Source organism: Cyclopterus lumpus, chromosome 10, assembly GCF_009769545.1.
Source record: "Cyclopterus lumpus isolate fCycLum1 chromosome 10, fCycLum1.pri, whole genome shotgun sequence".
Taxonomy (NCBI): domain Eukaryota; kingdom Metazoa; phylum Chordata; class Actinopteri; order Perciformes; family Cyclopteridae; genus Cyclopterus; species Cyclopterus lumpus.
Window position 1 is genome coordinate 25376848 of NC_046975.1, and position 25572 is coordinate 25402419.

General features: G+C 44.5%; 1 protein-coding gene across 1 annotated transcript; it reads right to left on the reverse strand.

Annotated features, from left to right (window-relative positions):
* Window positions 1-969: 969 nt before the first annotated feature.
* On the reverse strand, window positions 970-24101 carry ccdc69 (coiled-coil domain containing 69). The gene is made up of 9 exons (XM_034543977.1): window positions 23926-24101; window positions 11949-12006; window positions 9140-9309; window positions 7954-8041; window positions 7438-7511; window positions 6875-6976; window positions 6418-6537; window positions 4195-4292; window positions 970-1193 (listed from the first exon to the last, which is right to left on the reverse strand). Exons 1-9 carry the CDS (start codon window positions 23944-23946, stop codon window positions 1025-1027), a joined length of 900 nt encoding a protein of 299 aa, XP_034399868.1. The 5' UTR covers window positions 23947-24101; the 3' UTR covers window positions 970-1024.
* Between the last annotated feature and the right edge of the window lie 1471 nt (window positions 24102-25572).

A 25572-nucleotide genomic window follows, 5' to 3' on the forward strand; every position in this document is an offset into this window, starting at 1 on the left:
AAAAGGTTTTAAATACTTTATATTCTCTGGATTACGAATGTTTTGAGGATCTCCAAGACGCTCGTCGACTCCTTAAACTTCTCCCTCGACACCGTTCGGGACCCTTAAAGTAGTCTATTGGTCCCTGAAGTGGACGTCCAAGACCTCGAGTGCTTCTTGAAAGCTTCACAGTGAGTTAAGTTGAGTGGAGAAAGAGCGGGGGGGGGGACATCATTGAGGAAGCCAGACACCCGGTTCTGACCCGGTTCTGACCCGGTTCTGACCCCTCGGACGTCCGCTCAGCTTGGAGAGAACATTGAGCTTCCTGTGGACGCGACCGGTCTCAGGCACTTGGGAAAGGTAGCGGCCCGATCACGCCTAAAAAAAGAAGTTTGAATGTTCTCTAACGGCTAAACTATGGTCATGATTGTGGATCTTCTGAAACACACGAGGAAGCGCTGAAGACGATCACGTTAGCATCCTCAATGGTCACCACGGAGAACCAAAAAGGTTTGTAACCGTAGTAACGTCCAATAATCAGCAGGTAATCTCAATGACAACAGATTGTTATGTTGGGGGGGGGCGGGGGGGGGTAGTCTTCAGGTCCACACAGATGTTGCAGCTTCAGAGGAGTTCAGATGCTACTTCAGCCCGGTTTGAGTTACCTGGACCGGTTCCTGGGGGACACCTGGGGGATCACCTGGGGGCGATCTCCTGGGGGATCACCTGGGGGCGATCACCTGGGGGATCACCTGGGGGACACCTGGGGGATCACCTGGGGGCGATCACCTGGGGATCGCCTGGACGATCACCTGGGGGCGATCACCTGGGGGCGATCACCTGGACGATCACCTGGGGGATCCCCTGGGGGCGATCACCTGGGGATCACCTGGGGGATCACCTGGGGGCGATCACCTGGGGGACACCTGGGCGATCACCTGGGGGATCACCTGGGGGATCACCTGGGGGATCACCTGGGGGCGATCACCTGGGGGATCCCCTGGGGGCGATCACCTGGGCGATCACCTGGGCGATCACCTGGGGATCACCTGGGGGCGATCTCCTGCATCAGGACCGGCAGGTGAAGGGTCGGACACGAGTCCCTGTGCCTCAGCTTGAACACCAGCTGCTCCTTCTCCTGAGAGAGCTTCCGGTTCAGGACGGCCTGCCTCTCCAGCGCCACCTTGAGGTCCTGCTGCTCCATGGACAGCTGCCTGGGAAACAACAACAACAACAACAACGATGGGAAACAAACAACAACAAAAAAGCAAACTTGAGTTAGTTTCCTGATAAATTAATTATTAATTATAACAAGCAAAACTATTTATGAAGGTTTAAACCTTTAATTTATGAAACCTTTTTGGGTCATTGGGCAACAAAAGGAAATATCTCTCCGTCCTTCATCTTTATCGTTTCTCTGCTTTTTCCTTTCTATAAAAAACTATTTAAAACAAAAAGAAATTAATGATTATTATTATCTTTTAATTAATTTAAAGAGCCAACGAGGATCACGAAACGATAATATTTTATTTCATTTCATTTTGATGATTCAGGGTTTCTGTTGACAGTTTAATTAATTAAAGAATTTAAATTATTTTAGTAAAATTAAAAGTTATTTTCATTGATTTTATTATAAAATAATTGTCCAGTATTCACGCCGGGACAACATTCCCAAAAATAATCTTGATTTAATTTCTCCATATTTGTTGATTTCCTGATTTGTTCCGTTTTAGTGTAAAATAATAATAATTAGTTAATATTAGATATTAATAATGTTTTTATTCCCTCAAAGTTCTGAAATATTATAACCTCATTTTAATACTTAAATAAAACCAAATGTTTTGGATCAGATGTAAAGGGAGGGAGAGGGAGAGGAAGAGGAGGAAGAGGAAGAGGAGGAAGAGGGAGAGGAAGAGGGAGAGGGAGAGGGAGAGGGAGAGGAAGAGGAAGAAGAAGAGGGCGAGGGAGAGGACGAGGAAGAGGAAGAGGACGAGGAGGGAGAGGGAGAGGAGGGAGAGGGAGAGGAAGATGAAGAGGAGGGAGAGGGAGAGGGAGAGGAAGAGGAGGGAGAGGGAGAGGGAGAGGGAGAGGGAGAGGGAGAGGAAGAGGGAGAGGGAGAGGGAGAGGAAGAGGAAGAGGGAGAGGGAGAGGGAGAGGAAGAGGAAGAGGAAGAGGAGGGAGAGGGAGAGGGAAAGGGAGAGGGAGAGGGAGAGGAAGAGGAGGGAGAGGGAGAGGGAGAGGGAGAGGAAGAGGAGGGAGAGGGAGAGGAAGAGGGAGAGGAAGATGAAGAGGAGGGAGAGGGAGAGGAAGATGAAGAGGAGGGAGAGGGAGAGGGAGAGGGAGAGGAAGAGGAGGGAGAGGTAGAGGGAGAGGAAGAGGGAGAGGGAGAGGAAGAGGAGGGAGAGGAAGATGAAGAGGAGGGAGAGGGAGAGGAAGATGAAGAGGAGGGAGAGGGAGAGGGAGAGGGAGAGGGAGAGGGAGAGGAAGAGGAAGAGGGAGAGGAAGAGGAGGGAGAGGTAGAGGGAGAGGGAGAGGGAGAGGGAGAGGGAGAGGGAGAGGGAGAGGGAGAGGAAGAGGAGGGAGAGGAAGAGGAAGAGGGAGAGGGAGAGGAAGAGGGAGAGGAAGAGGAAGAGGAGGAAGAGGGAGAGGGAGAGGAAGAGGGAGAGGGAGAAGAAGAGGAAAAGGAAGAGGGAGAGGAAGAATAGGAAGAAGAAGAATAGGAGGAAGAGGGAGAGGAAGAGGAAGAGGGAGATGGAGAGGAAGAGGAGGAAGAGGGAGAGGAAGAGGAAGAGGGAGAGGAGGGAGAGGAAGAGGAAGAGGAAGAGGGAGATGGAGAGGAAGAGGAAGAGGAAGAGGGAGATGGAGAGGAAGAGGAAGAGGAAGAGGGAGAGGGAGAGGGAGAGGGAGAGGGAGAGGGAGAGGGAGAGGGAGAGGGAGATGGAGATGGAGATGGAGATGGAGATGGAGATGGAGATGGAGATGGAGATGGAGATGGAGATGGAGATGGAGATGAAGAGGGAGAGGAAGATGAAGAGGGAGAGGAAGAGGGAGATGGAGATGGAGAGGAAGAGGGAGATGGAGAGGAAGAGGGAGAGGGAGAGGAAGATGAAGAGGAGGGAGAGGGAGAGGGAGAGGGAGAGGAAGAGGAGGGAGAGGGAGAGGAAGAGGAAGAGGAAGAGGGAGAGGGAGAGGGAGAGGGAGAGGGAGAGGAAGAGGAGGTAGAGGGAGAGGGAGAGGAAGAGGGAGAGGTAGAGGAAGAGGAGGGAGAGGAAGAGGGAGAGGTAGAGGAAGAGGAGGAAGAGGGAGAGGGAGAGGAAGAGGGAGAGGGAGAGGAAGAGGAGGGAGAGGAAGAGGGAGAGGAAGAATAGGAAGAAGAAGAATAGGAGGAAGAGGGAGAGGAAGAGGGAGAGGGAGAGGAAGAGGAAGATGAAGAGGAAGAGGGAGATGGAGAGGAAGAGGAGGAAGAGGGAGAGGGAGAGGAAGAGGAGGGAGAGGAAGATGAAGAGGAAGAGGGAGATGGAGAGGAAGAGGAAGAGGGAGATGGAGAGAAAGAGGGAGAGGAAGAGGAAGAGGGAGAGGGAGAGGGAGATGGAGATGGAGATGGAGAGGAAGATGAAGAGGAAGAGGAAGAGGGAGAGGGAGAGGGAGAGGGAGAGGAAGAGGGAGAGGGAGAGGAAGAGGAAGAGGGAGAGGAAGAGGGAGAGGAAGAGGAAGAGGGAGAGGAGGAAGAGGGAGAGGGAGAGGAAGAGGGAGAGGAAGAGGGAGAGGGAGAAGAAGAGGAAAAGGAAGAGGGAGAGGAAGAATAGGAAGAAGAAGAATAGGAGGAAGAGGGAGAGGAAGAGGAAAAGGGAGAGGAAGAGGAAGAAGAAGAGGAGGAAAAGGGAGAGGAAGAGGAAGAGGGAGAAGAGGAAGAAGAGGAATAGGAGGAAGAGGGAGAGGAAGAGGAAGAAGAAGAGGAGGAAGAGGAAGAAGAAGAAGAGGAAAAGGGAGAGGAAGAAGAGGGAAAGGAAGAAGAGGAAAAGGGATAGGAAGAGGAAGAGGAAGAAGAAGAGGAGGAAAAGGGAGAGGAAGAGGAAAAGGGAGAAGGAGAGGGAGAGGAAGAGGGAGAGGGGAAGAATAGGAAGAAGAGGAATAGGAGGAAGAAGAAGAAGAAGAAGAAGAGGAGGAAGAGGGAGAGGAACAACAACAACAACAACAACAACAACCACCACATACTGAATGAGAGTCTGGCCGTTGTCTATCCGGACTCTCAGGTCCTCGTTCTGCTGCAGGACCAGAACGATCTGATCCTCCAAAGACAGATTCTTCTCCACCTGAGGACGAAGAAGAGGAAGAAGATGATGAAGAGGAGCGAGACCATGAAGAGTCCGGTAAACAATGAGGTAAACAACGAGGTAAACAGCGAGGCAAACAACGAGGTAAACAACGAGGTAAACAGCGAGGTAAACAGCAAGGTAAACAACGAGGTAAACAGTGAGGTAAACAGCGAGGCAAACAGCGAGGCAAACAGCGAGGCAAACAGCGAGGCAAACAACGAGGTAAACAACGAGGTAAACAACGAGGTAAACAACGAGGTAAACAACGAGGTAAACAGCGAGGTAAACAGCGAGGTAAACAGCGAGGTAAACAACGAGGTAAACAACGAGGTAAACAGCGAGGTAAACAGCGAGGCAAACAGCGAGGCAAACAATGAGGTAAACAACGAGGTAAACAGTGAGGCAAACAACGAGGTAAACAACAAGGTAAACAGCGAGGTAAAGAGCGAGGCAAACAACGAGGTAAACAGTGAGGTAAACAGCGAGGCAAACAGCGAGGTAAACAGCGAGGCAAACAGCGAGGCAAACAGCGAGGCAAACAGCGAGGCAAACAATGAGGTAAACAACGAGGTAAACAGTGAGGCAAACAACGAGGTAAACAACGAGGTAAACAACAAGGTAAACAGCGAGGTAAAGAGCGAGGCAAACAACGAGGTAAACAGTGAGGTAAACAACAAGGTAAACAGTGAGGTAAACAACGAGGCAAACAACGAGGTAAACAACGAGGTAAACAACGAGGCAAACAACGAGGCAAACAACGAGGTAAACAACGAGGTAAACAACGAGGTAAACAGTGAGGTAAACAGAGAGGTAAACAGTGAGGCGAGGTAAACAGCGAGGTAAACAGCGAGGTGAACAGCAAGGTAAACAACGAGGTAAACAGCGAGGCAAACAGTGAGGTAAACAGCGAGGTAAACAGCGAGGCAAACAGCGAGGTAAACAACGAGGTAAACAGCGAGGCAAACAGTGAGGCAAACAGCGAGGCAAACAATGAGGTAAACAACGAGGTAAACAGTGAGGCAAACAGCGAGGTAAACAACGAGGTAAACAGCGAGGCGAGGTAAACAACGAGGCAAACAACGAGGTAAACAGCGAGGTGAGGTAACAACAAGGTAAACAATGAGGTAAACAGTGAGGCGAGGTAAACAATGAGGCACACAACGAGGTAAACAGCGAGGCGAGGTAAACAACAAGGTAAACAGCGAGGTAAACAGTGAGGCGAGGTAAACAATGAGGTAAACAACAAGGTAACCAGTGAGGTAACCAACGAGGTAAACAGCGAGGTAAACAGTGAGATGGGGTAAACAATGAGGTAAACAACGAGGCAAACAACGAGGTAAACAACGAAGTAAACAGCGAGATAAACAACGAGGTAAACAGCGAGGTAAACAGCGAGATAAACAACGAGGTAAACAGCGAGATAAACAACGAGGTAAACAGCAAGGTAAACAACGAGGTAAACAACGAGGTAAACAGCGAGGTAAACAGCGAGGCAAACAGCGAGGTAAACAACGAGGTAAACACCGAGGCAAACAGTGAGGCAAACAATGAGGTAAACAACGAGGTAAACAGCGAGGTGAGGTAAACAACGAGGCAAACAACAAGGTAAACAGTGAGATGAGGTAACAACGAGGTAAACAGCGAGGTAAACAATGAGGCAAACAGCGAGGTAAACAGCGAGGTGAGGTAAACAACGAGGTAAACAGCGAGGTAAACAGTGAGGCGAGGTAAACAATGAGGTAAACAACGAGGTAAACAGCGAGGCGAGGTAAACAACGAGGTAAACAGCGAGGTAAACAGTGTGGCGAGGTAAACAATGAGGTAAACAACGAGGTAACCAGCGAGGTAACCAACGAGGTAAACAGCGAGGTAAACAGTGAGACGGGGTAAACAATGAGGTAAACAACGAGGCAAACAATGAGGTAACCAGTGAGGTAACCAGCGAGGTAACCAGCGAGGTAAACGAGATAAACAGCGAGGTAACCAACAAGGTAAACAACTAGGTAAACAAAGAGGTAAACAACGAGGCAAACAATGAGGTAACCAGCGAGGTAACCAGCGAGGTAAACAACGAGGTAAACAGAGAGGCGAGGTAAACAATGAGGTAAACAACGCCTCCCACCAGAGCGTCCATCTGCTGCAGCTTCCTGCTCTGCTCCTGCACGCGCTCAGTCTTCATCTCGATCACAAACAGCAGAGACTCCTGCTCAGACTCCCAGAATGCACCTGGGCTGCCGTGGGCCTGGAGGGAATTAGATTTGAACATGTTTACAAATATACATAAAATAAAATAGATTATTACATTTAACAATTTAAATAATAAAAGGAAAATAAAATACAAATGAAAGTCCACTGACTGAGGGATTATTGAGTGTTTATCCAACACGTTGACTTGTTTACACAAAATAAACAAAGTGTTGCAATAAACGGATAAAAAGACAAAATATCGACACAATGATGCAGATTTGTAAAAAGTCTGAATTCACGTTTTGTTAGTTTTCTAGTCAACAACTTTTAAAACTTGTTTTCTGACCGGAGCTCAAAACAACAAAACAACACAACAACACAACAAGACTCACCTGAAGGTTTCTCTGCAGGTCTTTCTTAAACGTCGACTCGTCTCGTCTCTTCTTCAGCTCGTTATAAACCTGCAGATCTGAGGTCAGCTGCTCCACCTCCGCCTTCATTCACGGCACAAATAATACAACAAATTATACAAAATTAATAAGTATATTAATATTATTTTGTATCTCTCTCTTTTTCTTTTTCTATATATATATATATTATTTTTGGGATTTAATTTTTTTTAGATATTAATAATTATATATATATGCAGGAAAACACAATATTATAAACACAAAAACACTTCTTATAACACAAACATTAATTTTAAAATCGCTTTTCTCGGCTCAAAGAAAGTTTTACAAATATAAACCTCAGTGGATCAATAAATCAATAAATCATAACAGAGTTGCAGTCGACCTCGTTTATTAGTTCAAGGCCAACAGTTTTAAAAGGCGCCTTTTATAATTGAGGTCTATGGGGAAAACGCTGCAATACCGCCAGAGGCCACTAGGGGAACCGTAAAGCCCGTTCTTCTGGTGAAATGACATTACTTCAGCTTGTTTGTTTGTTTGTTTACCTTGAGGACGTTCTCAGCAGCCTGAAACGTTTCCGTCGCTTCAGTTTTCTCTTGTTCGTGTTTCTTGTGCAGCTCTGCAGAAGAAACCAAAGAAATAAAACTTATTAAAGACCTTATAATATTCTGCAGACTTCCTGTGTCATAAACTCCACGTGCACAAACGCACCTATAAACCACAATTATTTAACAGAATAAATCTGATAGGAGCCCCCAAAAAATGACAAAGGTGACGATAAAAGTGTACAAATCTTTAGTGATTATATAGTGTTTCACTATTTAGACACAAATACTGCAGAAGAATGAAAGGAATAAAACTATAAACGCAATTAATTTAAATGTTGAGTGATTGTTAAGTGTCTACAAGTTTAAACACATAGAACACGTTTTTAATGACGTGAATACTGGTGATAATAAATAATGAATTCAGTTTCCACTCATCAAAATGATGCAGAGTGGAGTTCCTGTCGGGAGCAAAGCGTCTTTGTCTGGGTGATGAACAGAACATGATGTCCTCACCTTCCACGTTCCTCTCGTGTTCCTTCGAGGCGGTTTCACATTTCTGTTCACGCAGAACGTTCAGATCCACCGTCGTCTCCGTTTTCACCTGAAACATTCACAAAAAAGACTTTAGAACTTTTATTTTGAAGAGGAAGCGCTGCGAAGGCGAGGAGGGAAACAGGGAAGAAACACGGAGTGCGTTGTCACGGCGACGTCACTTGAAACATCATCACAGCTTCATAATAATGACGTGCTTCATAATTGTACTCACAAAAACTAAGAAAAGAGATCACATGACTCCTGTATTAGCTGCTCTGCACTGGCTCCCTGTAAAATCAAGAATCACATTTAAAATTCTTCTCCTCACCTACAAAGCCTTGATTGGTGATGCACCATCATATCTTAAGGAGCTTGTAGTACCATATTGCCCCACTAGAGAGCTGCGCTCACTAAATGCGGGGCTACTTGTGGTTCCTAGAGTCCTAAAAAGTAGGATGGGAGCCAGAGCCTTCAGTTATCAAGCTCCTCTTTTATGGAACCAGCTTCCACTTTCAGTCCAGGAGGCAGACACAGTCACCTCATTCAAGAATAGACTTAAGACTTTCCTCTTTAATAGTGCTTATAGTTAGGGCTGAATCAGGTTTGCCCTGGTCCAGCCCCTTGATATGCTGCTATAGGCTTATAGGCTGCTGGGGGATGTTTTAGGATACACTGAGCACCTATCTCCTCTTCTCTCTCTCCTTATGGATGAATTTACATCTCTCCATTGCACCTTATTAACTCTGCTTCCTCCCCGGAGTCGTTGTGACTTCACGTCTCATAGGGTCCATTGGACCTGGAGGTGTCTGATGCTGGTGAGCCGGCCTCCCATTGGCCCTGCTGATGCCCCGCCCCCCCTCCTCTCTACCTCCTTCTGTTTCATGGATTGGAGTTCCATTCATACATTGTCATATTCATGTAATGTGTTTATGTAACTCTGTAACTCTGTTCATCTGGTCACATGACATCTATTCATCTGTCCATCCGGGGAGAGGGATCCTCCTCTGTTGCTCTCCTGAAGGTTTCTTCACTTTTTTCCCCTGAAAGGGAGTTTTTCCTGATTTGATGTGAGGTCAAAGGTCAGGGATGTCGTATGTGTACGTTTTTTTTGTATTTTTTGTTCCAAAGGGAACGAGCAGCGTAACACATGGACTTGGCTCCTCACCTTCTCCAGGAGGCTCAGCACCAGGGAACAGACCTCCTTGTCGGTGTGGTCTCTCAGAAGCTCCGCCCTCTCCGGGTTCCCATTGGCCTCCCTTAAGATCCTCAGCTGCCACTCAAAGCGCTCCAGCTGCTTCTCCAGACAGACGTCCGGCTCACCTGTCGCTCGTTTACCTGCAGAGGAGGATCCTGTGTTCACGACTGCAGTGAATATACACATATACTCTTCTCACTCAGAAGGTGGCACAGGTTCTGGTCCAGGTTCTGGTCCAGGTTCTGGTCCAGGTTCTGGTCCAGGTTCTGGTCCAGGTTCTGGTCATCTCACAGCTAGACTACTGTAACTCCCTCCTTCAGGTCTACCTGCTAATGCCATTCGACCTCTACAGCTCATCCAGAATGCAGCTGCATTTACCCACAATCCTCTGCTCCTCCGCGACCTTCACTGGTTACCAGGACATGGTCTAACCTCACATCCAGGACATGGTCTAACCTCACACCCAGGACATGGTCTAACCTCACACCCAGGACATGGTCTAACCTCACATCCAGGACATGGTCTAACCTCACACCCAGGACATGGTCTAACCTCACACCAGGATATGGTCTAACCTCACACCAGGATATGGTCTAACCTCACACCCAGGACATGGTCTAACCTCACACCCAGGACATGGTCTAACCTCACATCCAGGACATGGTCTAACCTCACACCCAGGACATGGTCTAACCTCACACCAGGACATGGTCTAACCTTACACCCAGGACATGGTCTAACCTCACACCAGGACATGGTCTAACCTCACACCCAGGACATGGTCTAACCTCACATCCAGGACATAGTCTAACCTCACACCCAGGACATGGTCTAACCTCACATCCAGGACATGGTCTAACCTCACATCCAGGACATGGTCTAACCTCACACCAGGAGATGGTCTAACCTCACACCCAGGACATGGTCTAACCTCACACCAGGACATGGTCTAACCTCACACCAGGACATGGTCTAACCTCACACCCAGGACATGGTCTAACCTCACATCCAGGACATGGTCTAACCTCACACCAGGACATGGTCTAACCTCACATCCAGGACATGGTCTAACCTCACACCCAGGACATGGTCTAACCTCACATCCAGGACATGGTCTAACCTCACACCCAGGACATGGTCTAACCTCACACCAGGACATGGTCTAACCTCACATCCAGGACATGGTCCAACCTCACACCCAGGACATGGTCTAACCTCACACCCAGGACATGGTCTAACCTCACACTAGGACATGGTCTAACCTCACACCAGGACATGGTCTAACCTCACACTAGGACATGGTCTAACCTCACACCCAGGACATGGTCTAACCTCACACCCAGGACATGGTCTAACCTCACACCCAGGACATGGTCTAACCTCACACCAGGACATGGTCTAACCTCCACCAATCAGCTTGTAGCTCCTTCACTTCGAGCTAAACACTCAAAGTCAGACTGTTTGCTGTGCTGGCTCCTCATTGGTGGAACGAGCTCCCCATTGACATCAGGACAGGAAGTCTCTACAGACTAAAACACATCTTAGTGACTACACCTTGAATAGGGAAGGTAGAGCTGTAGTAGCACTTTAGTAGCACTTAAATGTCTCTTACTGACAGCACTTTGTAGTTTAGCACTTTAGTAGCACTTAAATGTCTCTTACTGACAGAACTTTGTAGTTTAGCACTTTAGTAGCACTTAAATGTCTCTTACTGATAGCACTTTGTAGTTTAACACTTTAGTAGCACTTAAATGTCACTTTAGTAGCACTTAAATGTCTCTTACTGATAGCACTTTGTAGTTTAACACTTTAGTAGCACTTAAATGTCTCTTACTGATAGCACTTTGTAGTTTAACTTTATTGAAGAAATTGTACTTTCTTGATTCTTGTTGTTCTGAGTTTGGACTCATGGTTTAATGGACTTATTGTAAGTCACTTTGGATAAAAGCGTCAGCTAAATGTAATGTAATGTAATGTAAAGTAATGTAATGTAATGTAATGTAATGTAAAGTAAAGTAAAGTAATGTAATGTAATGTAATGTAATGTAATGTAATGTAATGTAAAGTAAAGTAAAGTAAAGTAATGTAATGTAATGTAATGTAATGTAATGTAATGTAAAGTAAATTAATGTAATGTAATGTAATGTAATGTAATGTAAAGTAATGTAAAGTAATGTAAAGTAATGTAATGTAATTTGTGTTTAATAAAATGACAAAAACCTAAACCGTGTGACGTGTAGAAGATAAATAAAACTTTAAAATCTCTAATGTTAAACTCGACATCTTGAGTGACTTCAAAGCAGCTGTTGAGTGGTTTCCTGTAGCGTCTGCACTACAGGAAACCTGTAATTACAAGTTACAAGTAATGAGTTCATGAGCTCATAAACTCATAAACTCATAAACTCATGAGGAGGAAGTGAGTCACCGCTCCACAACAGACGGCTCTCTCTTGGAATAAATTATATTACCAATAAAAATGTATTATGATGTTATGATGTATTAAGATTTAAAAAATTAATATAAAATACAAATCAGCCGGTTTAGTGATTGTTAATAAAGAGAAACTTTAATCTCGCTGGCGTCGTTTAGCGGATTGATTCTCGTGACATTTAGGTGTAAAAACAGGAAGTGAGAATGAGGCGCACACACACACACACACACACACACACACACACACACACACACACACACACACACACACACACACACACACACACACACACACACACACACACACACACACACACACACACACACACACACACACACACACACACACCTCCCTCATCTCGGCGGCTCTGGTCCTTCCGGCTCTTCTCTCCCTTCTTGCTTTTCTTCTGATAACGACAGGAAGAGAAATGACGTTTCAGAGGTCGAGCGGTTATGAACCAGGTTGATTATGTAGAGAGAATGCAGCTTTATCACATGAAGCATAGACTTCTATACAACCAGAGGAGTCACCCCCTGGTGGTCAGGAGAGAGAATGCAGCTTTATCACATGAAGCATAGACTTCTATACAACCAGAGGAGTCGCCCCCTGGTGGTCAGGAGAGAGAATGCAGCTTTATCACATGAAGCATAGACTTCTATACAACCAGAGGAGTCGCCCCCTGGTGGTCAGGAGAGAGAATGCAGCTTTAACACATGAAGCATAGACTTCTATACAACCAGAGGAGTCGCCCCCTGGTGGTCAGGAGAGAGAATGCAGCTTTATCACATGAAGCATAGACTTCTATACAACCAGAGGAGTCACCCCCTGGTGGTCAGGAGAGAGAATGCAGCTTTATCACATGAAGCATAGACTTCTATACAACCAGAGGAGTCGCCCCCTGGTGGTCAGGAGAGAGAATGCAGCTTTAACACATGAAGCATAGACTTCTATACAACCAGAGGAGTCGCCCCCTGGTGGTCAGGAGAGAGAATGCAGCTTTATCACATGAAGCATAGACTTCTATACAACCAGAGGAGTCGCCCCCTGGTGGTCAGGAGAGAGAATGCAGCTTTAACACATGAAGCATAGACTTCTATACAACCAGAGGAGTCGCCCCCTGGTGGTCAGGAGAGAGAATGCAGCTTCAACACATGAAGCATAGACTTCTATACAACCAGAGGAGTCGCCCCCTGGTGGTCAGGAGAGATAATGCAGCTTTAACACATGAAGCATAGACTTCTATACAACCAGAGGAGTCGCCCCCTGGTGGTCAGGAAAGAGAATGCAGCTTTAACACATGAAGCATAGACTTCTATACAACCAGAGGAGTCGCCCCCTGGTGGTCAGTAGAGAGAATGCAGCTTTAACACATGAAGCATAGACTTCTATACAACCAGAGGAGTCGCCCCCTGGTGGTCAGGAGAGAGAATGCAGCTTTAACACATGAAGCATAGACTTCTATACAACCAGAGGAGTCGCCCCCTGGTGGTCAGGAGAGATAATGCAGCTTTAACACATGAAGCATAGACTTCTATACAACCAGAGGAGTCGCCCCCTGGTGGTCAGGAGAGAGAATGCAGCTTTAACACATGAAGCATAGACTTCTATACAACCAGAGGAGTCGCCCCCTGGTGGTCAGGAGAGAGAATGCAGCTTTAACACATGAAGCATAGACTTCTATACAACCAGAGGAGTCGCCTCCTGGTCGCAGGTCTCACTCTGCTGCAAAATGCTGCTACTGGTTGACATGTTTTTACATAACTGGTCAACTGGTGGATTCCATCTACACACACAAAAGATTGGGTGTGTAGCCAAACTTTGCACAAGCACACTAGAGCGAGAAGATCACACTCCAGGCCTCAAGCACACACATACCAACAGTAGCATAGACAACACACACATAGATGCCATTGCACAATCACAATCACACACACACACACACACACACACACACACTGGACAGCAACTTTATTTAAACTCTAAACTGAAATAAATCTCTCTGGTTTAAACATGTCGCTCGGTTCAGGAGGCTCTAGTCTGTTTACACCTCTGAGCAGAAGGAGGAGGAGGAGGAGGAGGAAGAGGAGGAAAAGGAAGAGCAGGAGGAGGAGGAGGATGAGGAAGAGCAGGAGGAAGAGCGAGAGAAGGAGGAGCAGGAGGAGGAGCGAGAGGAGGAGGAGCAGGAGCAGGAGGAGCGAGAGGAGGAGGAGCAGCAGGAGCAGGAGGAGGAGCAGGAGGAGGAGGAGGAAGAGCGAGAGGAGGAGCAGCAGCAGGAGCAGGAGGAGGAGCAGGAGGAGCAGGAGGAAGAGGAGGAGGAGGAGGAGCAGGAGGAGGAGGATGAATAGGAGGAGGAAGAGGAGGAGGAGGAGCAGGAGCAGGAGGAGGAGGAGGATGAATAGGAGGAGGAGGAGCAGGAGGAGGAGCATGAATCTGATCTTCAACCGGTTTGACGTCTTTTAGAGTGATGTGATTCTGCCGCATGAGGCTTTTAACATGAGAGCCGACACTAATAATCATTTCCCTCATCATTAACCAGGAATGTGTTTTGATTGATCCTTTCCTCCTTAGTTTAGTCAATAAAACGTCAACAGCTCAGGTTGTCACGACGACAGAACTAAAACAGCTCATCCCCTCTGGAGGAAATGCACTCGCCAATAAAACTTTAATAACAGATTAAAAACCAGATGTTCCTAAATGGAGCAGCAGCGGTGCACATATCCGGACTTTCAGGCCTACATGTCCCACAATGCACCTGGACAGCGTCTTCTCTCTCTCTGGTTGGTGAGACCTCACATCTATTTTTACTGGCTGAGCAGCTTTCAACGTGTGGAATAGTATTCCTTTAATTATCAATCAATAAGCTAATTGTTTAATTAAACAAAGCAGTGTCATTGTCTGCTGAGTTGATTCAGGAGAAATCAGTGAATCTAAAACCTGATCAATACACTGATCAATCAATACACTGATCAATCAATACACTGATCAATCAATACACTGATCAAGGTCCAGCCGACGTGGAGCTGTGATATTCTGCCGTACTCGAGACTTATCAAAAACACAGAATCAGCGCTTCACATTGGTTACAAATGTGACCTTTGACCTCTATCCTGTGACCTCTGTGAGGCAACACAATGACAAGGTTCGATTGACAAGGAGACGTGAGAGTTTAGTGCCAACGTGACCACTTTAATCGTGCTCCATGCTTTGGAACTACAGTTCCCACAATGCTTTGCTTCAGGAGCTGAATATATGATTTTAGTTTTTGTTGATTGATTTATTTTTCTTTTGTTTTCAGGTGGTCGTGTTGTCATTCTGCTCACGCGTGTGCGTGTTTATCCTTTTGTGTAATAATAAATAAATACATAAAACTTCAAACTCCCATTGGCAGTAAACTGGATTACTTTGATGCTGAAGGAACTTTAAATCATTCAGATTCTGTTTTAAAGTTATTAAGTTTTAAACTTGAGTTTTGGGGATAAATGTGTTCTGTTCTCTTGCAGCTGTTCTACTGATCACATGTTCTACTGATCACATGTTCTACTGATCACATGATGTACTGATCACATGTTCTACTGATCACATGTTCTACTGATCACATGATGTACTGATCACATGTTCTACTGATCACATGTTCTACTGATCACATGATGTACTGATCACATGATGTACTGATCACATGATGTACTGATCACAAGATGTACTGATCACATGTTCTACTGATCACAAGATGTACTGATCACATGTTCTACTGATCACATGTTCTACTGATCACATGTTGTACTGATCACATGTTCTACTGATCACATGATGTACTGATCACATGTTCTACTGATCACATGTTCTACTGATCACATGATGTACTGATCACATGATGTACTGATCACATGATGTACTGATCACATGTTCTACTGATCACATGTTCTACTGATCACATGATGTACTGATCACATGTTCTACTGATCACATGATGTACTGATCACATGTTCTACTGATCACATGTTCTACTGATCACATGATGTACTGATCACATGATGTACTGATCACATGTTCTACTGATCACATGATCACATGTTCTACTGATCACATGTTCTACTGATCACATGATGTACTGATCACATGTTCTACTGATCACATGATGTACTGATCACATGATGTACTGATCACATGATCACATGTTCTACTGATCAAATGATGTACTGATCAAATGATCACATGTTCTACTGATCACATGATGTACTGATCACATGATGTACTGATCACATGATCACATGTTCTACTGATCACAATATGTACTGATCACATGATGTACTGATCACATGATCACATGTTAATTACTGATATAAATTATGGATACAAAAATAAATAAATCCAAGATAAGTTTTAATAAAAGAGAAATTATCCTTTAAAGTAAGATTTGTTTCCACTCTCTACGGCGTGACGAGTACTACAGTGTGACGAGTACTACAAGTACTACAGTGTGACGAGTACTACGGCGTGACAAGTACTACAGTGTGACGAGTACTACAAGTACTACAGTGTGACGAGTACTACGAGTACTACAGTGTGACGAGTACTACAGCGTGACTACGGCGTGACGAGTACTACGGCGTGACGAGTACTACAGTGTGACGAGTACTACAGCGTGACGAGTACTACAGCGTGACTACGGCGTGACGAGTACTACGGCGTGACGAGTACTACAGTGTGACGAGTACTACAGCGTGACGAGTACTACAGCGTGACGAGTACTACGGCGTGACGAGTACTACAGCGTGACTACGGCGTGACGAGTACTACGGCGTGACGAGTACTACAGCGTGACTACGGCATGACGAGTAGTACGGCGTGACGAGTACTACGACGTGACGAGTAGTACAGTGTGACGGAGTACTACGGTGTGACGAGTACTACAGCGTGACGAGTACTACAGCGTGACTACGGCGTGACGAGTACTACGGCGTGACGAGTACTACAGTGTGACGAGTACTACAGCGTGACGAGTACTACAGCGTGACGAGTACTACGGCGTGACGAGTACTACAGCGTGACTACGGCGTGACGAGTACTACGGCGTGACGAGTACTACAGCGTGACTACGGCATGACGAGTAGTACGGCGTGACGAGTACTACGACGTGACGAGTAGTACAGTGTGACGGAGTACTACGGTGTGACGAGTACTACAGTGTGACGAGTACTACAGTGTGACGAGTACTACAGCGTGACGAGTACTACAGTGTGACGAGTACTACAGTGTGACGAGTACTACAGTGTGACGAGTACTACAGCGTGACGAGTACTACAGCGTGACTACGGCGTGACGAGTACTACGGCGTGACGAGTACTACGACGTGACGAGTAGTACAGTGTGACGGAGTACTACGGTGTGACGAGTACTACAGCGTGACGAGTACTACAGCGTGACTACGGCGTGACGAGTACTACGGCGTGACGAGTACTACGGCGTGACGAGTACTACGGCGTGACGAGTACTACAGTGTGACGAGTACTACAGTGTGACGAGTACTACGAGTACTACAGTGTGACGAGTACTACAGTGTGACGAGTACTACAGTGTGACGAGTACTACGAGTACTACGGCGTGACAAGTACTACGGCGTGACGAGTACTACGGCGTGACGAGTACTACGGCGTGACGAGTACTACGGCGTGACGAGTACTACAGCGTGACGAGTACTACGGTGTGACGAGTACTACGAGTACTACAGTGTGACGAGTACTACGGTGTGACGAGTACTACGAGTACTACAGTGTGACGAGTACTACAGTACTACGAGTACTACAGTGTGACGAGTACTACAGTACTACGAGTACTACAGTGTGACGAGTACTACGGTGTGACGAGTACTACAGTGTGACGAGTACTACGAGTACTACAGTGTGACAAGTACTACAGTGTGACAAGTACTACAGTGTGACGAGTACTACGAGTACTACAGTGTGACGAGTACTACGGTGTGACGAGTACTACAGTGTGACGAGTACTACGGTGTGACGAGTACTACGGTGTGACGAGTACTACGGTGTGACGAGTACTACGGTGTGACGAGTACTACGGTGTGACGAGTACTACGGTGTGACGAGTACTACGGCGTGACGAGTACTACGGCGTGACGAGTACTACGGCGTGACGAGTACTACGGCGTGACGAGTACTACGGCGTGACGAGTACTACGGCGTGACGAGTACTACGGCGTGACGAGTACTACAGTGTGACGAGTACTACAGTGTGACGAGTACTACGGTGTGACGAGTACTACGAGTACTACAGTGTGACGAGTACTACAGTACTACGAGTACTACAGTGTGACGAGTACTACGGTGTGACGAGTACTACAGTGTGACGAGTACTACGAGTACTACAGTGTGACAAGTACTACAGTGTGACAAGTACTACAGTGTGACGAGTACTACGAGTACTACAGTGTGACGAGTACTACGGTGTGACGAGTACTACAGTGTGACGAGTACTACAGTGTGACGAGTACTACGGTGTGACGAGTACTACAGTGTGACGAGTACTACAGTGTGACGAGTACTACGGTGTGACGAGTACTACAGTGTGACGAGTACTACAGTACTACGAGTACTACAGTGTGACGAGTACTACAGTGTGACGAGTACTACAGTACTACGAGTACTACAGTGTGACGAGTACTACAGTGTGACGAGTACTACAGTGTGACGAGTACTACAGTACTACGAGTACTACAGTACTACGAGTACTACAGTGTGACGAGTACTACAGTGTGACGAGTACTACAGTGTGACGAGTACTACAGTGTGACGAGTACTACAGTACTACGAGTACTACAGTGTGACGAGTACTACAGTGTGACGAGTACTACAGTGTGACGAGTACTACAGTACTACGAGTACTACAGTGTGACGAGTACTACAGTGTGACGAGTACTACGGTGTGACGAGTACTACAGTGTGACGAGTACTACGGTGTGACGAGTACTACAGTGTGACGAGTACTACAGTACTACGAGTACTACAGTGTGACGAGTACTACACACATCTGACATTACACTCAATATTGTCAAAGATCGACGCACCAAAACCGGAGATACATTTTTTCTTCCTTATCAAAAGCTCCTGTATTTCCCACAATGCATCTGGACCCCCAACAGGCAGAACCAAAGCCTCGTTATGTAAACAGGGACTTTGGGTGGATGTGGTTATTTTTGCTAATCGATGTCACTGTGTTGATCAGCAGTAATCAATAATCAATACATCAATTAGTTCCATCAGGTGACATTTCGGGTAAAGTTCAGTTCAATAAACCGCCGCTCGCTGCAGCTCTGTGGCAGGAAGTGGTGCTCAACATGGGGGTCGGGGCCCTGCAGGGGTCGGGGGGGCGATGGGTGAGGTTTATGTCAAACTGCAAAGTGTACTTTTGTACTGCATTCAATTTAATACAAGTTCATATCTACTAGTTACTTTTCAGATTTCAGGTTTTTTTTACATATAAATTTATAATATAATTTAATAACCATTTTATTAACACTTCAAAGTTCAAACATTTCACAAAGGAATCGGAAGAAAAGTTCAAAATCAAAACACACTTTCTTCTTCTTCCCCTTTAAACGTCTCAGGACCCCTTTAGATTGATCTGGTGACCCTTTGGAGGGGGCCGACCCCTCTGTTGAGACCCACGGGACGAAGCTTCACTATTAACCATCTGATTATTATTATTACTACAGAAGGTGTACTTTTACCATCAATACTTACTAAGGCAAACAAAGACAACGATGTGAGGTTGAATGATAATAATAATAATAATAATAATAATAATAATAACATGAAGTCACAAGAAGAACCCGAGGGCTTCAGAGCCGATCAGGAAAACATCACAAGACCGTTTTTACTGCAAACTCTCAACACTGCTTTTTGTCTCTCGAGGACTCGAACACACGAGAACTTTTGTAAACAAAGTTTTCATCATGAATTTGTCGTGTTGTTGTTGTTGTTGTCAGAATCAAAAGTGCATGAGTGTGCGACGATGAGCTGAGATTAGAGGCTCCAGCGAGCTACAATATTGGAAAAGCTAATAGTTTAACTTTGCCTTCTGCTAACCTTAGTAATAAGGTTAGTAATAAGTAATAATAGCCTTCTGCTAACTAACCTTAAGCTCCTGCCAACTAACCAGCCTTATGCTAACCAACCTCAGCCTTATGCTAACCAACCTCAGCCTTATGCTAACTAACCAGCCTTAAGTTAACTAACCTCAGCCTTATGCTAACCAACCTCAGCCTTATGCTAACTAACCAGCTTTAAGTTAACTAACCTCAGCCTTATGCTAACCAACCTCAGCCTTATGCTAACCAACCTCAGCCTTATGCTAACTAACCAGCCTTAAGTTAACTAACCTCAGCCTTATACTAACCAACCTCAGCCTTATGCTAACTAACCAGCCTTAAGTTAACTAACCTCAGCCTTATACTAACCAACCTCAGCCTTATGCTAACTAACCAGCCTTATGCTAACCAACCTCAGCCTTATGCTAACCAACCAGAGCCTTCTGCTAACTAACCAGCCTTATGCTAACCAACCTCAGCCTTATGCTAACCAACCGGAGCCTTCTGCTAACTAACCAGCCTTATGCTAACCAACCTCAGCCTTATGCTAACCAACCGGACCAGGACTACACTGAGGTCATATAGAGGACCAGGACTACACTGAGGTCATATAGAGGACCAGGACTACACTGAGGTCATATAGAGGACCAGGACTACACTGAGGTCATATACAGGACCAGGACTACACTGAGGTCATATAGAGGACCAGGACTACACTGAGGTCATATAGAGGACCAGGACTACACTGAGGTCATATAGAGGACCAGGACTACACTGAGGTCATATAGAGGACCAGGACTACACTGAGGTCATATACAGGACCAGGACTACACTGAGGTCATATAGAGGACCAGGACTACACTGAGGTCATATACAGGACCAGGACTACACTGAGGTCATATAGAGGACCAGGACTACACTGAGGTCATATAGAGGACCAGGACTACACTGAGGTAATATAGAGGACCAGGACTATACTGAGGTCATATAGAGGACCAGGACTACACTGAGGTCATATAGAGGACCAGGACTACACTGAGGTCATATACAGGACCAGGACTACACTGAGGTCATATACAGGACCAGGACTACACTGAGGTCATATAGAGGACCAGGACTACACTGAGGTCATATACAGGACCAGGACTACACTGTCATATAGAGGACCAGGACTACACTGAGGTCATATAGAGGACCAGGACTACACTGAGGTCATATAGAGGACCAGGACTATACTGAGGTCATATAGAGGACCAGGACTACACTGAGGTAATATAGAGGACCAGGACTACACTGAGGTCATATAGAGGACCAGGACTATACTGAGGTCATATAGAGGACCAGGACTATACTGAGGTGGAGTATCCTCATTATATTTTACAGCTTTAAGTTACATTTCAGTTGAATTTGTTTGTTTTATTTATTTGTGTGTATTTGTCATTTGGATTGTGTGTCTTTGTTTTGTTGAGAACAGGAACAACGCTCCAGCCGGTGAGTGCGTGGAACCTTTAAAACCATGATAGAACCATGAGAAGAATAAGGAACCATGAGAATAAGGAACCATGAGAATAAAGAACCATGAGAAGGAACCATGAGAACAACAGGAACCATGAGAATAAAGAACCATGAGAATAAGAATAAGGAACCATGAGAATAAAGAACAATGAGAATAAAGAACCATGAGAACAACAGGAACCATGAGAATAAAGAACCATGAGAATAAGAATAAGGAACCATGAGAATAAAGAACAATGAGAATAAAGAACCATGAGAACAACAGGAACCATGAGAATAAAGAACCATGAGAATAAGAATAAGGAACCATGAGAATAAAGAACAATGAGAATAAAGAACCATGAGAACAACAGGAACCATGAGAATAAAGAACCATGAGAAGGAACCATGAGAATAAGGAACCATGAGAACAACAGGAACCATGAGAATAAAGAACCACGAGAAGGAACCATGAGAATAAGGAACCATGAGAATAAAGAACCATGAGAATAAAGAACCATGAGAATAAGGAACCATGAGAATAAAGAACCATGAGAATAAAGAACCATGAGAACAACAGGAACCATGAGAATAAGGAACCATGAGAACAGGAACCATGAGATTAAAGAACCATGAGAACAACAGGAACCATGAGATTAAGGAACCATGAGAACAGGAACCATGAGAATAAAGAACCATGAGAACAGGAACCATGAGAATAAAGAACCATGAGAACAGGAACCATGAGAATAAAGAACCATGAGAACAGGAGCAACGTGTGTGGAACCTTTAGAACCATTACAGCGGCTCGGTCCATTGATCCGGCTCTGAGCCTCTAAGTCATTCTATTCTGAGATAAGTTCACCGCTCATGTTGCGTAACAGCGGCTGAAACACATTTCGGTTAATAAACACGTTTATTCCAGCAGGAAGAGGTGGACTACATTTCCCAGAATGCCTTTCAATAAACTTTCTGTGACCGTGAGACTTTACTTTAATACGTTAAATAGATATTTATTTATTCGTGCTTTCATACAATGAAGCAACCGTCCGATAAACAAACTAGTTTGACAACAACAACAACAACAACAACGAGTTTCTGTGCTTCTAGGTAATAACCTGGTTGATCCAATAAAAAAAGACATTTTAAAAGATATTTCCCTCCTTTTCATTGAAGAAACAACGACAGACTTTATTCTCCATGTCGTAAATAAATGAAGCTCTAAATCAACTTAGTATTATTATTATTATTATTATCAACTTATTATAACCGTTACCGGTTCATAAAAAACTAACATCTAATTAGTAAATATCTAAAAAGGAAAAGAAGGTCACATCGACTACGTTTACTTATTATTCATTATTCTGAAAAGGACTCCTAATAATCTATTGAAAAGGACAATAAAAATATACTCAGATATTCTCATAGGGTGAATGAGCTGTAAACAAAGAACTAGAACCTTCGTCAACAACAGAGAGGTTACAATGTTTTCTACTTACTTGAACTATTTCAAAGTATTTAGAAATTAAAGAACAGCTTGTGTCTGTAATAATATCCAGACATGTGATAATAGGATTATGATATCATGAGAGTATTACAGCAGGAACTCACTACCAGCATTTTATTGTATATATATAGAGATAAAAACACCAAACAAATAGATTTAAACTGATAAAAACACACTTTTATACAAAGACTATTTTAGAGAGCGCAAAGGAGATTAAAATCAAAAAGATCATTTAAGTCTTCAAAAAAATTAATTACTGTCAACTCTTAAAACTCTGTATCTCACTTAGAGATAAAGAATATTAAACCTGTAAACTCTTAAAACTCACACTGCGATTATCTTATTTTATATTAGAGATAAAGAAGATTAAACCTGTAAACTCTTAAAACTCACACTGAGATTATCTTATTTTATATTAGAGATAAAGATTAAACCTGTAAACTCTTAAAACTCACACTGAGATTATCTTATTTTATATTAGAGATAAAGATTAAACCTGTAAACTCTTAAAACTCACTTTCTCACACTGAGAATGACGTCATGATAAAGGAGATTATAACATCTCATTATAATGTGCACGTCGTGTTGAAACTTCGCCCAGCTCGCGCGCGTCGCGCACGTCGTGTTGAAACTTCGTCCAGCTCGCGCGCGTCGCGCACGTCGTGTTGAAACTTCGTCCAGCTCGCGCGCGTCGCGCACGTCGTGTTGAAACTTCGTCCAGCTCGCGCGCGTCGCGCACGTCGTGTTGAAACTTCGTCCAGCTCGCGCGCGTCGCGCACGTCGTGTTGAAACTTCGTCCAGCTCGCGCGCGTCGCGCACGTCGTGTTGAAACTTCGTCCAGCTCGCGCGCGTCGCGCACGTCGTGTTGAAACTTCGCCCAGCTCGCGCGCATCGTGCACGTCGTGTTGAAACCTCGTCCAGCTCGTGCACGTCGTGCACGTCGTGGGAACGGATTCAAACACGCTGCTGATTAGAAACAGATGTTCAGCAGAAAGAGAAGTAACGTTCACGTTCCGGTTTAAAGTCGGGTTTTCTCCGCTCGTCTGGTTTGATTTATGAAGAATTAACGTGAAGGAGCGCGCGCGGCGTGTTTTGGGGCTCCATTATTATCCGAGGCTCGCGCACGTTGAGAAGCCGAAGCGCCGCTTGAGCACCGCCTGCTAATGCAGCACAGTGAACTTCTACCGGGAGTCTTCCGTTGTGTCCCCGGTGCTTCTCACCTTGCTGTGGCTGCAGCCCATGCCTCCTCCTCCCGGTCCTCCGGAGCTCTGCTGTCGGTTAGAAGCCGCTCTCTTACCGCTCCTCCTCCTCCTCTTCGTCTTTCTCCTCCTCTTTCTCTTCTGTTTCTTCTCTCTGTTGACAACTTTCAAAAATAACAGGCCCGTGAACGCATCGCTCAGGCAGCAGGGGCAGGGGGCGGTGTTTATCTGTGCTGCCTTCAAGAACACTTCGGAAACTTGTTACGCACTCTTTCATTCGTTTATAAATATATAAACAAAATTAGAAAAACTTTAACCAAAGACAAACAGGATACAACATATTTATGGATAATAACAAAAGCTAGAAATCAAGAAATGAAGTGAAACATATTTATTTTATTTATTTTATTTATTTTATTTATTTTATTTATTTTATTTATTTTATTTATTTTATTTATTTTATTTATTTTATTTATTTTATTTATTTTATTTATTTTATTTTGGATTTCTAGCTTTTAATAAAATCTGATTTAATAACTAAATAAAACTAAAAGTTCGGTGAGTTTTATATTTGCATTGAAAACAAGATTAAAAATATATATATAATTCTAATTAAATTTAAAAAAACAGTTAAACAAGCTATATAAAGTATAATAATTTTGGTGACTATAATAATCAACTTTAGAACTGGAAAACTAAAGTAAATGTAATAATAAATAGATTAATATATATTACTTCATTCCAATAGGAAAAGGTATCATTCCAGCAGCCTACAGCAAAAAAGTAAATATAATACTAATAAAAAATGTCTTAAATAATTGGGATAATTTGTTTTATTAAACTTTTATACGTCTGAAAATCTGTGCTATTACTCCACCACTTCATCACTTCACCTCATAGATATCACATGAAACTTCACCACTTCATCACTGACATTAAGAGGAGTTTTTTATTGTATTACAAGTTTTATGAAATGTTGTGTTTAATTATGCAAATGAGGCGTTATGTAACTGTAACTTTTGGTGAATTTAGGAGAAAACAGATGAAAACAGAAAAAGTAGTAAAATAAAAGTGTATTTCATGTTTTCTGTCCATTGGTCAGATTTAAAGAAATCACAAGTGTCGATTTAATCTGGTTGTTCGCTCAGCTGATCCAATTAAAAGCTCCTCACCCGCTTCTCTGGATCGGCCAATCAGCAGCGAGCTCTTAATTGGATCAGGTGAGCAAAAGCTGGATTGGAAGACGTCAGCTGACGACGATGTTGACAAACACTGTCCTCTTTTGTGTTGTTATGACGTCACACGTGTGACGCGTGACGTCATAACAACACATGTGTGACGCGTGATGTCATGACAACACATGTGTTGACGCGTGACGTCATAACAACACATGTGTGACGCGTGATGTCATGACAACACATGTGATGTCATGACAACACACGTGTTGATGCGTGATGTCATGACAACACACGTGTGACACGTGATGTCATGACAACACGTGTTGATGCGTGATGTCATGACAACACATGTGATGTCATGACAACACACGTGTTGATGCGTGATGTCATGACAACACACGTGTGACACGTGATGTCATGACAACACATGTGTTGACGCGTGATGTCATGACAACACATGTGTTGACGCGTGACATCATAACAACACATG

Coding starts and splice junctions, on each gene's coding strand:
- ccdc69 (XM_034543977.1), bottom strand. CDS start 23,946: ATGGGCTGCAGCCACAGCAAG. Junction 12,007..23,925: donor TGGGCTGCAGCCACAGCAAG/GTGAGAAGCACC, acceptor TGTCGTTATCAG/AAGAAAAGCAAGAAGGGAGA. Junction 6,977..7,437: donor CTGCTGAGAACGTCCTCAAG/GTAAACAAACAA, acceptor CCGTGAATGAAG/GCGGAGGTGGAGCAGCTGAC.